This window comes from Echeneis naucrates, chromosome 4 (genome assembly GCF_900963305.1).
Source record: "Echeneis naucrates chromosome 4, fEcheNa1.1, whole genome shotgun sequence".
Classification (NCBI taxonomy): Eukaryota; Metazoa; Chordata; class Actinopteri; order Carangiformes; family Echeneidae; genus Echeneis; species Echeneis naucrates.
The window spans coordinates 901,560-918,367 of record NC_042514.1 but is presented as its reverse complement, the minus strand read 5'-3'; the positions used below and the strand labels follow the sequence as shown (position 1 = coordinate 918,367).

Here is a 16,808-nt window from a genome sequence, read left to right as displayed (position 1 = left end):
CAGCACTAAGAAAAAAAAACAACAAAAAAAAAAAACAACCTGTGAACAAGTTAGTCACCAATTCACCTCATGTTCATGTTTTCATCCTGAGACTCCCCAAATGAACCAAATCTACGGATCACTGAATAGGCTGTGGGGTTGGGGTTAGGGTTAAAAAAGGAACTGGAAGAAATAATGGAACAAAGTACCAAATCAAAGGCAGTTCAGAGACGTTCTACAGATGAGCAGAAAAAGATCTAAGAAACCCGTCAGTCCAAATGCCACCGATCCAGCACGGCCGATATTTAAAGACAGACGTTGGTTCATTCGTGGACAGTCAGAACTTCCACATTCAGCCTTTTCACTGAATTTAGCATCGACTCAGAAAACTCCTGACAGATGATGCGTGATGAGCAGATCTGTTTTTCCTCATTTAACCTCATTCAATGGCAGAAACAATGAGGCACAAAAGCGCACAACATTTACTTCGCAACATTTGATTTATTTTGAACAATCGCAAAGCCATCTCACAGAGACTACTTTGAATTACACAGAATGCAAATAAATATCGTAATATAGGACCAGAGCAGAATTAAAGACATTAACAACTGATACAAAATTATTTACAACACTTTGAGTAGTGCAAAACCACACAAATACTGCCCTCACTGAAATTCTTGCATTGAGTCTTGTTGAGGACTGTGTGTGCAGCCCCGTGGTGGGGGTGGGGTGGGGTGGGGGGGGGGATGACAGTACCTAGAATGGCATGTTAGCAACATTATGGATGTGACGGGATGTAGCAGAAGAAAACCAGCCGCTACATGTCGACATAAAGAGCTTCCACAGCGCAGAGACGTTAGATCGTCGAGGTGTGGAGATTCATCATTAGGTCAGTTAAAGAGTCATCGGAGGAAAAGAAACAAAAACTGTCCTTGAAGTTACATCAATTAGTAAAGTCAAGTGAATCAACGTGTTCTTTCTCAAAGGGACATCTGAGAAACCACCAAAGCCAAGATGTGCAGAGCGTGAGCCTCATCGTGAGCACGAGACGCTGAAATGGCAGAAGACGAGAACCTAAAACCTCGTGGCAGATAGAGTCCACCACCCCTGAGTGAAAATCATTTCTTTAAAAAATAAAAAACAGAACAAACGAAGGAAGGTCTTAGCACCATCAGATACCACAAAACACCAACTTCGCCATTTCCTCTCAAACCACCAACGAGGTCCTGGATTGTGACCGGCACAACACATTCTTTTAAAGTGCGCTCGCTCACTTGAGCTTCTCTTTTCGCTCATTTTCTCTTTTACACAATTTCGCTCCAATTAAAAACAGCACAGAAAGATAAATTACAGTTTGTCATGCATAATTATAATCATTTCTTGCATATTGAAATTTCTTTCTCGGACCACTTATTTTTGCTGATGAAACGTCGGACCTTACAGTAAGTGTGGTGCACATCCTCCTCCTCAGGTGATGAAGAGCAGGAGTGCAGATACAGTATCTGTTAAGTGTCAGTTTTTGCAGACACGTGTATGAACATCATGAATAAATTATTGGTGCTACGTTAAATAACCTGAAACTTGTCACTTGGTCCTCAAGCAGCCTGTCAGAGATGTTTGTACTTCGACACAGAGTGGTCTTTTTTTTTTTTCCTGGTATAAAAACAGAACACTGAGACATCTGAGCCAAACGGACAAGAAGTCTGCTTTTCAAGACCAACGTCTCAGAAAAGCTGTACACACACACACACACACACACGCACGCACAAAAAAAAAAAAAAAAAAAGAAAAAGACAACATGAAAACCTCTGAGACGAACTCCTCGTATGCTATTGTACTAAATATTTGTGCATTGATGATGCATTCATCCAGCAGAGAACTGGAGAAGGAAAGAAAGAAGGACCTCTGAGCATTGATCATTAAACACGTTTAAATCATGCCAAAGACGAGGAGAGTAATACTGCGATCGCTGCTGATTGGAGAGAGAGACAAAGGATCGGACCATCAGGAGAGTACCGAGCCTCCGCGGGTTGATCTGAATTAGAGATTACAGCATTCATCATTTCGACCCACAGCTGATCGGGAAGAGAAGTACCCAGAGGTGGCAGAGTTCAGACGGAGAGATGGTTTCTCTCTGATATGTGGAAGGTAAATAAGAGAGGAGCCAATTCAAAGTCATCTCTTGTGCACTCATGCGATGGACGTGCACTGTGTGCGTCTTTGGCTGTGCATAGCGCTACATCTCCAGGTTAATGCTGATTGGTGTAGCCCCGTTCAGACGGCATGCTTGTGGAGAACAGAATGACTGAATGAAGGACCGCGGGAAACATGAGCGACATAAATTCACAGATGTGGAACAGTTTCTGCCGAGAAGGCGTCTGTCATCTCGGCTAGTGTGGCACCGTGCTGAGAAAGAGCCGCTTGGCTTTGGTTTTCAATGGCACACACGCTGCGACCAGGCAGTGTGTGTGCGCATTTTGGCTCGGCTCTGCGTAGCTAAGTTGTGGCGTCTTCATGTTTACTGTATTAGGAGGAAGTATAGCCCTTCAAGTTTACAAGGTGTCTTTTGAAATTGCACAGGTTGGCTGCTCGCCCTCAAGCCGACAGCACAGGCCACATTGGCAGCGCGGTGGTGAGTCCCACTGGGTTCTGCTGGGAAGAGGCCAAAATTATCCTCCAGTCAACCGATCTCGTCTTCAGTCTCTGAATGTTACGTGTCTTGGTGGTACCTGAAAAGAAAACCAGAGGGAAAGAGTTCAGAACGGCAATCTCAACACCGAACACACCTACTGACTGAGCTACACCTTTTACAAGAATGAAAATCTCCTGTTTCCTGGAAAGAAAACACAGCAGAGTAAACATTGATCGACTTGATATCTGCATGCCAGCACAACAGCTAGAGCGATAGGTTCTGCTTTTAACAGCATTCCTTTAATGAAGATAATTAGCTCCTTTTGAAATCTTAACTTCACTCAGTGATGACAGTTAAAAGAAAAGCCCATGTTCCCTGAGCTGCTCCACATCTTGTACCAGGTGACTCTACGGCTGAAAATGAGTTCAGTTCATCTTAAGAATGGGCTAAGACTCATTTACTTTTTATTCAGCGTGTCAACAGAGAAGTGATGAAGCTGAACGGGTCTCTAATGGCTCAGTGTCCCAGCTCTGTTGTGTTCAGGACACACTGTGTGAGCCGTCTGAGTGTTTTATCTCGGGTTAAGTTGAGAGTGGGAGGAACAAAAGCCTGAACTGAGGAGGCAAATCTCTTACCCGCTTTGTAAAGTGAACTCAGGCAGAGCACCGAGGGAAGTCAGCTGTTCCTCCAGGGCCACGATACGCAAACCGATGTACCCTGAAGACAGCAGCAGCAGCACAACCCTGAAACACACAAAACACAGGAAACTCACTTTTACTGAATTTCACTTAACTGTGGCAAAGGTGCATGATTTCACACATTTTTCAGCTGACATTAAGTTTTAAGAAAGTGCTGTACACTTCTGAGGGTGACATTGACAAGCTTGACTTTTAGAACTGTTGTGGAATGAAACACAACAAGATCACCAACTACCAGGGCAAGTTTCCAAAATCCCTGAGCAGGAGTGAGAAACAGGTTTATGTCAGCACATAGGAAGATTAAAGTAAGGAGGGAAGAAGAGGGTCAAACTAGAGGAAGGAAGCACTACTCACAAAATCAAGTAAATGAAGAGTAGAGTGTTGAGGGTGCTGGCTTCTCTCTGAACCAGCATGGACTTGGCCCTCTCAGTCACGTTCCAAACCCACGAGCCACCTGAGCCTGAAAAAGACAGAAAGGAAAAAAAAAAGAAAACTAGTGTGAACATCATGCTCACAAGTTGTACCATGAAAGAAAATGTTTGTTTCTGTTCAGATCACCGATGATAACTAATGTGTGTATTACCTGGCAGAGAGAGCTCCTCTGAAGATGAGCTGTCACTCTGCTGCATGTTCAGGCTGCCAAAAGCAGAGCCATTAGCAGCAGGCACTTCCCCTGCAGAAGGAGAGAGAGCATCTGTCTGCTGTTCTCAGAATTTCTAACTCAATTCAGACTACTTCTGTGATTTACAGGTGATATTTGTTTCTGTGTCTAACATTTACTACATTAGGCCTGAAGTTTGGCGTTGCAGTCTCACCTCTGTGTGCTTTATACAGGGGCTGCTCCTGTACAGACTGAGACTCAGAGCCATCAAACTGGTCGAAGCTGTCGTCCAGACTGGACTGACTGGAGTTCTGTTGGTGAAAAAAAAACAACAAAAAAAAACAAACAAACTATGGATCTGATCATTCCAAAATGTTGGATCCATTTAAAACATCTCGCATAGAAACAGACTCTTACCACAGGCTTGTTCTTATCAAAGCTGTTCTCGGCCGAGGAGAAGACCGGGCTACTATTTGTGCTACCGTCCTGTAACAGAGAAATCCAAAATTACAGTTTATCAAACATGCACTCATGGGGATGTTGGTTGTTTGTCCAACAATGTGTAATCAGGTAAAATACAGATGATTTTTTTTAGGGATTTGAAAGCGTGTAATAACATTTCTAACAATTTTACTTTTGTTCATTTTCTAAATTTGAGATTTTAGAGGGTTTGAAGCCAGCTCACTTCCAGCTCTTCAATTCGAGTCAGCTGGATCAACAGTTGGAAATCATGATGCTTTTCCAACAGTGTGAGTACGCATCATCACTTCAGAAGCTCCGAGCTGAACCACTCACCTCCAGCTGAGGACAGACTGAACGCAGCAGTTGATAACATGATTCTCTGTTCCGCAGTGACACAAACAGGAACTAAACAATGAGAGGGAGAAAGAGCAGGAAAATTAGCTGTGAGATATTTCAAGTAGAAGACACAGAGTAAGTGATTAGATACGATCATAAACGGCAGTGATTGTAGTTTAAAAGGGCGTAAAGCAGAAGGAATATGTGTGACTGACCTTGTCTCCCTCTGTGGTGCGGATCGACAAGGCGTTGGGCACCAGCAGTGCCGTGTTCTGCTTCTTCACGATGTGAATGCAGGAAACAGGAATCACGACCTGAGGGAGGACACGGCCGCATGGAGAAAAGATCCAGATTAGAAACGGGTCAAATCAAACACATGGCCAAAGAGAGCGAGGAGAAAAGGCCGAGGCGTTTACCTTAGTGTCCTTGAGTAACACTGAAGAGTAGAAACAGGCGTGCGTGTCTGTGATGTACAGTCGGCCGTGGTAGGGCACTTCCTTCTGCAGTGCACAGATGTACGCTGGGAGAAGACGGGAGGGGAGCACAGGCACTTAGTGACTGAATGAATGAACCATATGAACCACATTCTCTGCTTTAATTACTCACCATGTAACAAATCTTCACTCTGAGGAATGTCTGGGAACAACTTGTGGAATGTCTTGTTGTGTTTTATGAAGCTCTATAAAATGAAATAAGAACATGTTAAGAAAAAAACAACAACAACTGCACTTGTATAGTTTCGGGTTTGCATTTCCACATGATGAAGTATAATAATTTATTTGTTCGAAAAGTTAAGCCAGACTCACACTTTGTGTCCCTGTGACTTCTGTCTTCTCGAAGCCTCTGTTGTCCACATCAAATGTCTGTGACCTGCACACATAAAAGGTAACTAAGTGTAAAAGGAGGGCTGTACTTTCAGCAGCTGTGTTCACATGAGGTGACACACACCACTTGTTTGCACGCTTCAGTCCTTTATCCACTTCTCAGAAAAGCACTTGTTGCTAAGAATCAGCTAACATTCAGCAGCATGTGAAAACAGCTGAATGTTAGCGGAAAAAAAGATGTTTAAGTGAGTGATCTGTGGGGTGAGATTAAGAGAAAATCCCTTTTCATCCCAACAAATACCTCAAATCTATCGCAAACATTGAATCATGTGAGCAGAGAGGCACCTTATGACGGCTGTGCAGTCATGTGTGTGTCATGACTGAACAGCTGAAAGGCTCAGGTCTTGTGATGCACGTTCAGAATAGTTCAATCTCCACTACGTCACGCACAAACATTATTAAAATGGTTTGAAAGTTAGACCGTGTCGTGTTCCACCATTTTATTTTATTTTTTTTTTTTAAGAATCGCCTCATGATGGTGCTGAAGTCTTAGCATGTGTCAGCTGGTAATGTTTTAAGCTTGTAGACAAAACTTTGTGGAGATTTGCTCATCCGACCTGACTGCTGCTTGCCTGGTGAGGGTTTTGTGCTGTTGCTGGATCTCCATCTGGGCCGCCTCCAGGCTCAAGGCTTTCCTGGCCTCCACCTTCTTGATGCTGCCATTGCTCAAGCTACTCCTGCTTTTCCTCACTTTGTCTGGCAGCCCACCACCACCACTGCCGTCCACTGGGTAGCTGCTGAATATGGTAGGAAAAGAAAAAATAATAATTTAGTGACGGGCCCAAAATATTTTCCTCTTTATGGAATACCCTTCATTTGCTTATGGAGGAAGCAAATTGGATTTAATGAAAAAGACACAAAGGGCGGATTCTCCAGCTCCAGAGAGCACAGAATACACAACAAACTCACGGCGAGATCAAATGACCCTACATTTATATCTTCTAGAGATGCTCGTTACAACTTCCTGTGTTGTTGCCAACCAAAATCAGCAGACTTAAACACTTCTTCAAACTTCACATCAACAGTCAGCGTGCCCTGACCTTCTCCATTAACTTAATCCGTCTGTTTGTGGTGACTGGACTGACGGTGAGCAGAGGAACGGGCTTATCTTTATGATGTACTGGGAAAAATTACTTGTTTACAAGTCACAAAGTTTTATTGATGTATGCTGCATACACTACAAGTGACAAACCTCTATAAAAGTGCTATTTCAATAAAACACAAAACAAAAAGTAAGTAAAACATAGACCCATGAAAAGGACAGGAGGATTTTTTGTGCTTTACAAAGGTGAAAAAAGTATGAACTGTTCTTCAGCAGGAACAAACAAGCACCTGATTTATTGAGTCAGCTGATTTTCAATTCACAAACCCTACCTTGTACATAATGTTGAAATCACTGGCACAGGATACAAAAGATGACATCACACAAGATAAAGTGAATGTTTGGGCAAAGCGGGCATTCATGTTAAAGTTTAAAAATACACTTAAGAGTCCTAAAGACAAACAATAAAAGGAACCCTTACCTGACAAGCTTAAACCGCTTTGGTGAACGAATACTCATATAGCTACGGACAGTAGGCATTTCCTTTGAGGAAAATAGACAAAAATAACAAAAACAACAAAAACTTTCGTCTATACGTCGTTCCTGAGTGGTTCACGCCATTAAAGATGAGAAGTTACAAAAAAATATAACAGAACGAAAGAAAATCTAATCTGTGAAAAGACTGAAAGTTATAAATGCGTAGTCCAAAATCTGTATTTTGACACTTCAGTCCGTCCTGCCATGAAAAACTCTGTTACTGTATGAATCTGCTGTTCAAGAGGAAACCACTGTGTTGCGAATGGTGTGACACTCCGTAGTGCCTGACGTCAAACTCAGCCACTCCCCCAGAGCCAAACATGCATGAAACAGACCGTGAACACACACACACACACACACACAGAGCAGAGTGCAACACAAGCACTGGCATGTTTAGGAACACAGCGCCCCCCCCCCCCCCCAAAAAAAAAGTCAAAACCCTGTCCTGTTGGGATTTGGGCAGGCCAAAGCAGGATCAGAGACGCTGCTGTGAGGTGCTGGGACTGGCCTGTTGACACTGATCTAGGAGTGGTGCGTACACCAGGACACCTTCAGGCAAAGAATCCAACTGTGGAAGCACAGGAAAAACAACTCAACCTAAAAAACCTCTATCAAACTCACTTAGAGAACTTCAGTCAGACAGTTTCAATGCTTGAGTCCTGGAAAAAAAAATGCTGAAGGAATTTCAGGGATTTGTGCCCCTGCCATGTTCCTCATCTCGTAGCTGTACATTTCCTTTACGTCAGCTGAGTAATTGGGATAAAGGTGACAGAGGAAGAGAATATGAAATGCAGCTTCAGCTATACACTTACCTCACAGCTAGTCCTGAATGACTAATTGCAGGTTAAGGGGGATGATAAATATATATAAAGACTTTAAATACCACAGAGGAGACATTTCTCTTCTGGGGCAGTGGAACACAAACATATCATTAAAGCTTCAGATGTTTCTGAATGCCAAGTTATTACATTTTTTACAGAAATGTGTGCAGAGCAGTAGTTATTTAATTTTTGCAACTGCACCTTTCTAAAAATGCACTTGACCATTTCTACAAAGCTATCACTGACTGTCTATAACTGAATGATGACCACGTGTGTTACTGGATATATTTACAGAAGGCCGTGGGGTTGGGGGGGGGGGGGGGGGGGGGGGGGGGGGCAGAGCACCATAAAAATCTGTATTTAAAGGCAACAAACTGTTTGAATTTCTCAACAACTTCCTGTCTGTGCCATGGACTAACCGTAACTATAAAGGTCACACTGTAGCTGCTTCCTGTCACAGTCAGAGGTTGAGATAAGACGTGCTCTGCTCTTACATCAACTCTTTCCTAACACACAATCTCAAATTAAGTTCACTTTCTCAAAGAGGAAGCAACTGCAAAACTCCTGTTAACTCGATGACAGACTGGTTGGGTAGCCACCCACTGAATTCCACAGTGCATTTTGTTCATTGATTCCAGGAAATAATGCATCTTTATCATGATTGGTTTTGGAAGGAAAAATCTTTACCCTGACATGTCATGAATATTTTAACTAAGGAGCAGGCAAAATGTTAAAACCAGAGGAATGATGAGTGGACAGTTGTTTGACTGTTAAAAAAAAAAAAAAGAATTTAATTAAAGCAGAACCTGCGTGTTGCATAAGTTTTGTTTCTTTATGACAACTATAAAAGCAGCATGAGGACTTCTTGAATGTTGATGTTTTAGGGTTAGGGTTAGGGGTTAGGGTTAGGGTTAGGGTTAGGGTTATATATATATATATATATATATATATATATATATATACACACACATATACATACATACATACATACATACATACACACACACACCATAATCAATCTTTTTCAGGTCACTTCCAGCTCAGCTCTTTTCAGCAGATGGTGTGTGCTTCTCCTGGAAACTCCACTGTGCAGCAGCAACAACAACAACAACAACAACAACAAAAGGATGCTCAGTTTTTAATTTTCATGCAAAGTGATAGGGAGCCACTGCAGAGCTAAAGGGCTTCAGGTCACCAAAACTTATGATAGACAACCACCCAGAAAGTTTTACAAACTCTAAATTTTACCCCACTGGTTCAATGGATACAAAGTGACAAGAAAAGAGATCACATACTGCATTTCTTCAACTTACCTGCCCTGGTCAACACAGTGATGGTATTCAACTTGTCGGTTCCACAAGACTTTCTTTCCGTCCATGGCGGTCAAAATGTTCCCTTCTTGTCTGCTACAAAATCTGAGAGCTAGTAGTCAATGCCGTTCGAGACAGCTGAATGTCGGACCGACTGCGATAGCAAAAGTGCACTTAGACCTTTAGACCCTCTCTGCTCTGTCTGTGACTGGTCAAGGTCTGCTTTACTCAAACCTTTTCAGGAACCAAAGAAGTGAATGTGAAGTTGGAGCCAGAACCAGGGGGAAACAGCAGGACGGAGAATGAGAAAGAGCTGAGTGAAAAGCTCCAGAGCTTTGTCCTCTCTAAGGTCATTTAACAATGTGTCGTCTTGGAAACAGTTAACAGTGAAAGGTAATGGTGGAAATGTGGGGATGTGTGGGACATCGTCAGGTTATTCTCTATTTACATCTAACAATAACATTCAATAGCCCATTCTAAATCACAACAAGGAGATGGCTTTAAAAGCAGCAGGAGTAATGCGCATGACAATAGCTGGCTCAGTCTTTGTAGAGGATGCAAATGAAGCATTACACAAGCACATTTGTGTTTGGCTGGAGAGAGAGCAACACTATTTCTACTCCTATGACACCACCAGTCGGGAAACTCAATCACACAGGCAAAGTCCAACTGTACTTGTGACATCAGTCTTAATTTAGTCACCACACCACGTTTCAATGTAATCTCCAGGATTAATACCACGGTACGGCTGTTCTATAAATAGGTTTTGTCATAATTAAAGTCATACAGGTTTGATCCCTGCTGTCAGCTCTCATTGTCCTTTAACCTGAGAGTGGAACTTCTAAAATGGAAACCTGGTCAGTGTTGGATTAAAGCCTCTGTATTGTCTATTATCTAAACATCAATAAATTTACATAAGCATCTTTATACAATTGACACACAGTTCTCCCAAAGGTCTAATAAATTCATTAACATATCAGTTAATTCCTTGGACTTTTAACTCAGTGTGCTTTATGTAAAACAAACATTTAACTATAAGAATTGGAAGAACTGGTCACTGATCTGTATCTTTCGTCTGAAATAGGTTATACTTCACATATTGTAAACACATTTCATAATGCTGCCAAGTGGACAAAAGGGGAAGCTTACTCATTCACTTTGGACAATACCTGTGTACATACTCTATGAGCTTTTCCATGAGCAATTTAAATTTGTATTGTTGGTTCTCCATTTTATCTATAGATAAAAATTTCACAATACTTGTTAGGAGGTGCAATGGCACTTGTGATGATAACCACGAATATACTGAATCCACAAAAGGTCGAAGTACCATCATGTTCCCCATCACAATACAGCTGTATGGAGCCTTTCTTTACTGCTTTGGTTAAACTGTTTGATGGAGTGACAGTTTGAAGTTCCTAGGCTGAGGTGGGAGTTATTTCTACAGTACAGGACACTCCAGCTGGCAACACAACCCCTGGGGTTATTTTATGTCCTGAGATGAGACAGTATCCCAGGGGTCCTGCTGCAGACGTCAGCCATGTGCCAGCAGCCTTAAGGAAAAACTGCTCCTTGTATAGAATTATGTCAAAGAGCCCACAGCTGATGCAACATGAGCATAAAGTTCCTATGTGAGCTGCATTAAACACTGAGATCAGCTGAGAAGCAGCTGGACCAGAAAGGGAGAGAGCACCACCTCCTGGAGAGCTCGGATCATTTATCACGTGAACTGCTGATTCCCCTTCATCCAATAAAAAATGCTTACTCCAGAGCAAGACAGCAGATTGTTCCAATGTGCTTTATTGAACCAAATGGGGCAGTTCAGATTTTAATAGACAAATAACCAAACCAGACCCCTGACTGACAACACTATCCACATGATCCTCAAGTTTTACTCTGTTTTAAAGAAAGTATTCCAAAACATTTAAACTAATTTCACAGTTTGAGAGGGCTTATATTTTGGGCCTATGAGACCTAAGAGTGAATAATAAGCAGAAAGAATTATAAAAAAAAAAAAAGAGAAAATCCAAAATCCAATAATAACCTGGATGGTACTGATGTGTCTGTACACATGGGGTTCATTAGAGCAGTGGGGATAGGCAGAAAAAAAGAGGCAGTGGTCATAGCAAAATAACGTGCAGTTGGCAGCACTCTGCCAGGAGTCAGTCTGCAAGAAAACTGTGTGTGCCAAGTGGAACAGAGTGTGTCTGTGTGCATGTGTAATAGAATAACTGCGTGTTTGAGTAGGAAGTCATGCGGCTCTGTGCATGCAACATCTCTGTCCACTTCCTCTGTGCTAACTGGGCACAGCAAATATAAAAAGGGTCTTTCTTCAAGGCGACAGTGCACACTCTGCAACCAGGCATGTGAGCAGCTGTGGTGTGGTGGTGGCTGGAAAACTCCCACCGACTTATTACCGAATTATTCAAAGCGAAACTAGGCCATTCTACTATACACAAACAGGGCTTGAATTTTTGTCTACAGCCTCCAGTAACATTTCTGTCTATATCTATACCAGGTTAGAAATCTTGGTTATACTAACAGAAGAGCGCAATAGGTCATCTACGCATCATATAGTAGTGGACTGAGGAATCAAATTTATACCAGGTGACATGAATGAAGCTGCCTGCTGAATACTCCCTGACTGTGGGAACTGATCAGTCTATACTAACTCACGTCAATTCAATTAATCTACTAATTTTACATAATATGTTTGGCCAGATGATATTGTACTCTCCATTTCCTAATGAACCAAAGCATTAAAAAAAGATCCACAGCAATACATGGATGGCTGAAATAAAGCACGGTGCTCTGGTGAAGTGAAGTCTTCTGAGAGTGAAAACTTTCTGAGGACTGGACTGCACTTCTTTACTTCTTTGTTGCTACAGTTTTTCCTGCACAACCTTTAGCATGCAATGAGTGTCTTACCTTGACAGGACAATGCCAACATTAATGTTTCCACATGATTAAAAAAAAAAAAAAAAAAAAAGTTGACCTGCCAACAAAGCAACATTCTGTTGGCAAGTCAACAGCTAACCTAAGAATCTTCAAAGCCTTATGTGCCTGAAATATAAACTGCTTTAAGTGGAATTCGCCAGGCTGCTGTGAGCACCAAAAGGGTGAAACAGTTGACAATAATATAGCCTTTTACTTGGCTCTGTGACACAGTCAGAGGAATGGTCATTAGCACCAGTATGTAAGGGGCAACAGATAAGTTCAACCAAAAGCAGCTGCTTAGTATGTAACCCATCGTTAAGTAATAAACAGTGCTGCAGATGTGGTTTTCATCCTCTAACTTTGGCCTTCCTTCTGCATCTGCAGCTCATCTCATAATTTAGCCCTACACAGTCTAAACTGCCCACAAAGGCAAGTAAGTTTTGTCCTGGGAGCATCTTCTTGGAGCCAGAAGGATGCCTGCAAATCTGCCCCACCCAGCCTATTCCAGTCTCCCCCATCTTAGAAAGCACCACAGTTCTACCAGGTTCTGTCCTGGTAGTTAAACAAGCAACTTTTGAAATTTCCGAAGGTGAGCTAGCAAATAGGTGTTCAGTGTAACCAGTGTGGTGTAAGTTGATACCTAAAACTTTATTGCACTTCAAATTATTATTATTATTTTTTTTATTTTCACCTTCACCAGTAACCTATGAGAAATACATGGATAGTCGTTTGAGAAGAAGAGGACTGGTTGGCTGTTGCCTGAGCTCAATGAGGCCTGCTACAACACCCCTATATATGCATGTGTGAGTAAGGAGCAGATAATCAGTCCTCATACCATATGACAGACACATCACGGCTACGCTGATAACTAGCAGGCTATGTCAGATTGGTGGGGCTATCTATGGGAAGGAACGTGAAACACAAAGCTCAGAGGACGGAGACGAACACAGCCTTTATATAACACCATGTACCACCTGTGGTCCACTCACAGGAGCTAAAAATAGGCTTTTCTGAGAAAACATGGACTTGCTTGACCCATGCGGAGGTCCAGAGAAACACAAAACACAAAAGAGTGAACACACGTCTGCCAGGCTGGTCTTCTCTGGATCTCATCAAGACTGCTCCAATTATATAGCAACACTACAAGATGAGGCTAAATGAACCCAGATGAGTCATGAATTCTTGGTAGACTGTAAATGAAAGATTAAGAGCCAACCTGAACTGGACTACCTTCCCATCCTGTGATAGTGTTTACTACACTGCCTGGAATGGATTATCCAACGACACAAACAACACGCATAACGGGATACTATGTTTAGATAATGTGGGTCAATGGCTGAGTTGTTTTGTTTTGTTTTTTTTTCTTTTTGGAAATTATCTTAGTGATAACAGAAATAAAGGGCTTACTATGAAAGCCCAACACAGCCTGTACAAAAAATAACATTTCTGGGAAAGTCCAGAATTGAAGAACTGCATATACACACATGACTCAAAGCCGTGACCCTAATATCAGGCACCAACAGTTAGTTACTTTATTTTTAATTACCTTAAATTACGTTCATTCCTCTGGGAAAAAAAAAATAATATATGTATGTATATATATATATATATATATATATATAAAAATAATACCAAGTTTATCCAGTTTAATATTTAAACCTTCATGATCTCAGATCTGGGATCCACTAACACACAAAGATGCTTCCGACAGACAGCGTTTATAAGCTGCGAGTATATTTATTTTATTTGAAATTTGCCGGTTTTAATGGTTCACTTCATTGTGAGAAATCCTAACGGTTCATTTGAGCTAATAATGCTAATGTTAATTTAAATGTCCACCAGCCAAGTAAGCTAGCACGCTAACGTCATCTTCACACCAAGGTGGAAGATACATAAAAATAAAATAAATCACAGTTGGACTGACAGTTCGGCGAAACTCGGTTAGTAGGAGAAACAAAACAAAACCACCAGATCTAAACTGTAAAATGAAATAAAAGTGAAAACCCCGTCGAGCGGCGGCGGCCGGTTAACGGAGATGCTAATAACCGTTAGCCACCCTGCTGAGGATGCTCGCCGGCAGGTTAGCATCCGTTAGCGTTCATTCGGCTCACCTCTCTCTCATGAAATGCTTGATCCTCACGATGGCCTTCTCGTCGATCTTCCTCAGGAAGGTTTTCAACCTCTCCCTCTTGTTTTCCAGCATCCTTCCCCCTCCAGCCGGTGCTGATCGGTCGGTCGGTCGGTCGGTGTGGAGCGGACTCTCCGGAAGCCGAAAGTCCGCCGTATTTGTTTTGGCTTCTTCACCCGCGGCTCATTATGATAATAAGCTCCAATCGGACCAAGCTCGCCGGCCAATCAGCGGCGGAGACGACCGGGGAAAAAACGGTCATGTCAGACCGCTCGTCCAATCAGAGCGAGGTAGTTGTCCCCAGGCGACCGCCCATTCGCCTTATATGGCAGGTGGGCTGTCTGTTGTGTGGCGAGCTGCGTTATTAGATGTAATAATAATTATTATAATATATAATAATAATATACAATAATTTACATGCGGTGTGAGCAACATTAAATGGAGGCAAATTATGATTGAGCCCCTCACACCACAACTCATGTGACAGCAGATAACTGTTCAGTACACATGGGTGGGGCTGCAGCTCTCAGCTAACACATGTGGTTCTGCATCCTCTTTCACACAAAGTACATTTTTTCTCTTCAACAGGGTTAATGACAAATTTAAAGAAGGTTTACTACTGTTTTACACAGAGCTGGATTTTAACAGTGATAGATAAAAAAGATATATGTGTGTGTGTGTGTGTTCAAAACAGCAGTTGCAGAACAATTAGTGAGCGCTGAGTTAAATGGCTTTGGTGTCTGAATCACAATGACGAGGGAAAGCAATGAACATCAAGTCCTGTTTTCCTGAAGCAAACTGACTCAGTTGGTGGGTTTAGTCCAAATGCCAAAGGATGAAGCATTTGGCCTTCCAAGTCTCTCACCTCCCACTTGCTGGAGGAGAAGGCAACAACTGCTGCAACAAATGGCCGAGTTGGACATATTTACTGTACAACAACCAAGGTCACACGACGAAAGTTTAAACTGTCAAACAGGTCACGATACTCTCACACTGGAGGATTTGCATGTTACTTATGATTACTTGTGTTTTATTCTTCATGCAGTGTTCTATAGAAGGGCGTGCTATCTTTTCATGCTACATTACATTCCCGCAATTGTTCGTGGTAATCTATATCTCACTCTAAACCTTGACCTTTATGGGAGAAGCTTCCTCCACCCCTAATCTATTTTAGTAAAGAAGTGATAACATTTTACAACATAAAAAAATTTAAAATCCTTTGAGAAATAGCTGAAAGTTCAAAAATGTTCATATTGTCTTCTATTTGTAATATTTGTAATTTGTATTTGTAATATTATGGTATATTGAGGAAGACTGCAGGCACAGCCAAAAGATGCCAAGGTAAAACACAAAACCTTACATTGTCTTAAAGAAGAATCCAACCATAATATTACAAAAGTTACCAAGCGGAACATTTTTTGTATGTTGCTTTGAAACATAAATTCTAGTTGATTTCCACAGTGGCATTATTAGAGAGAGTGACAAAACTTGCAGTAATTGCCAAAAGATGTTATGCTGGTAGTCATATTATGACAAATCAGTGAGCTACACAAGTCCCAGTGATGTCAGTACGGCTGTGTCAGTTCATCAGTGGAGTATTTCACAGCTCAATTGATAAAGACCTTGAATAAGCATAGAAAGTGAAAACCAATCGTTGGCCACAGTTTAGAGAACTGTGCACACATCTCAGGAAAGAAAGCCTTTTATTTTTCTCAGCGGGCTGCTCGGCTGCCGGCACATCAGGAACAGAGGAGGCAGTGTACTGCTGCATGACACAGCAAACACACCACCCTCACACAATCTGGCACACACCAGCCGGGCCTCCGGTGTTCCCTTCCACCTCCTCCGCAGGGAAACAAAGCAGAGAGAGAAAAGGAAATCATGCCTCTTAAGGAAGTACGTGATGTAATAGAGGGGTGTCGAGGTGGTGTGGGCAAGAGCAGGCTTTTCTGTGTTGATTCATCACAGAGAGGGATGGATTTATGATGGGAACTACACAAAGATGTGGGTTGGTTTGTAGTGACTTGATTCATCTTACGATGGTTTGGGAATATGAACCATGTACTAGATCATTCCATCATAATACCATGGCCCCTGATTATTATCAAATACAGTGAAAAAAACAATTTCCTGTCTTATTAATCAGAAAGTACAACATCTCGTCACATAACACATTATGATACACAAATGTTTTTAGCTTAGCTGAGTTAATGGATCCATTATCTCACATTAGGCAGCTCATTTCCTTCCTCTAGATCTTATTTTACTACTCACTGTAACTGTCTCGGTGTTTGTGATGCATGTAATACAGAGGGGACATTATATAAATGTGTACGAGAACAAATGTGTGATTATTATGAGATAAAAAACAGATAAAAAAAAAAGCTAATATTGCTAATATTGACAATCTGATTAATGAATCCTGAATTTCTCACCTTTGA

General features: G+C 41.8%; 1 protein-coding gene across 5 annotated transcripts; it reads right to left on the bottom strand.

Moving 5' to 3' along the window:
* Positions 1–1,588: 1,588 nt before the first annotated feature.
* On the bottom strand, positions 1,589–14,539 carry LOC115042589 (GRAM domain-containing protein 2B). 5 transcript variants are annotated; one of them, XM_029500910.1, is made up of 13 exons: positions 14,351–14,539; positions 6,150–6,329; positions 5,515–5,578; positions 5,315–5,387; positions 5,125–5,228; positions 4,924–5,022; positions 4,706–4,777; positions 4,322–4,396; positions 4,125–4,221; positions 3,893–3,982; positions 3,664–3,763; positions 3,247–3,354; positions 1,589–2,708 (listed from the first exon to the last, which is right to left on the bottom strand). In XM_029500910.1, the coding sequence occupies exons 1-13, from the start codon at positions 14,440–14,442 to the stop codon at positions 2,690–2,692; spliced, it is 1,173 nt and encodes a 390-aa protein (XP_029356770.1). In that variant the 5' UTR covers positions 14,443–14,539; the 3' UTR covers positions 1,589–2,689. The 5 variants fall into 5 exon arrangements, with proteins under 5 accessions (XP_029356770.1, XP_029356767.1, XP_029356766.1 ...); XM_029500907.1 differs by having other exon boundaries at positions 3,664–3,769; positions 4,328–4,396; positions 6,165–6,329; XM_029500906.1 differs by having other exon boundaries at positions 3,664–3,769; positions 4,328–4,396; positions 14,351–14,538.
* Between the last annotated feature and the right edge of the window lie 2,269 nt (positions 14,540–16,808).

Coding starts and splice junctions, on each gene's coding strand:
- LOC115042589 (XM_029500910.1), bottom strand. CDS start 14,442: ATGCTGGAAAACAAGAGGGAGAGGTTGAAAACCTTCCTGAGGAAGATC. Junction 5,388..5,514: donor AAGTCACAGGGACACAAAGT/GTGAGTCTGGCT, acceptor TTCATTTTATAG/AGCTTCATAAAACACAACAA. Junction 4,397..4,705: donor CAGTCTGTCCTCAGCTGGAG/GTGAGTGGTTCA, acceptor TCTCTGTTACAG/GACGGTAGCACAAATAGTAG.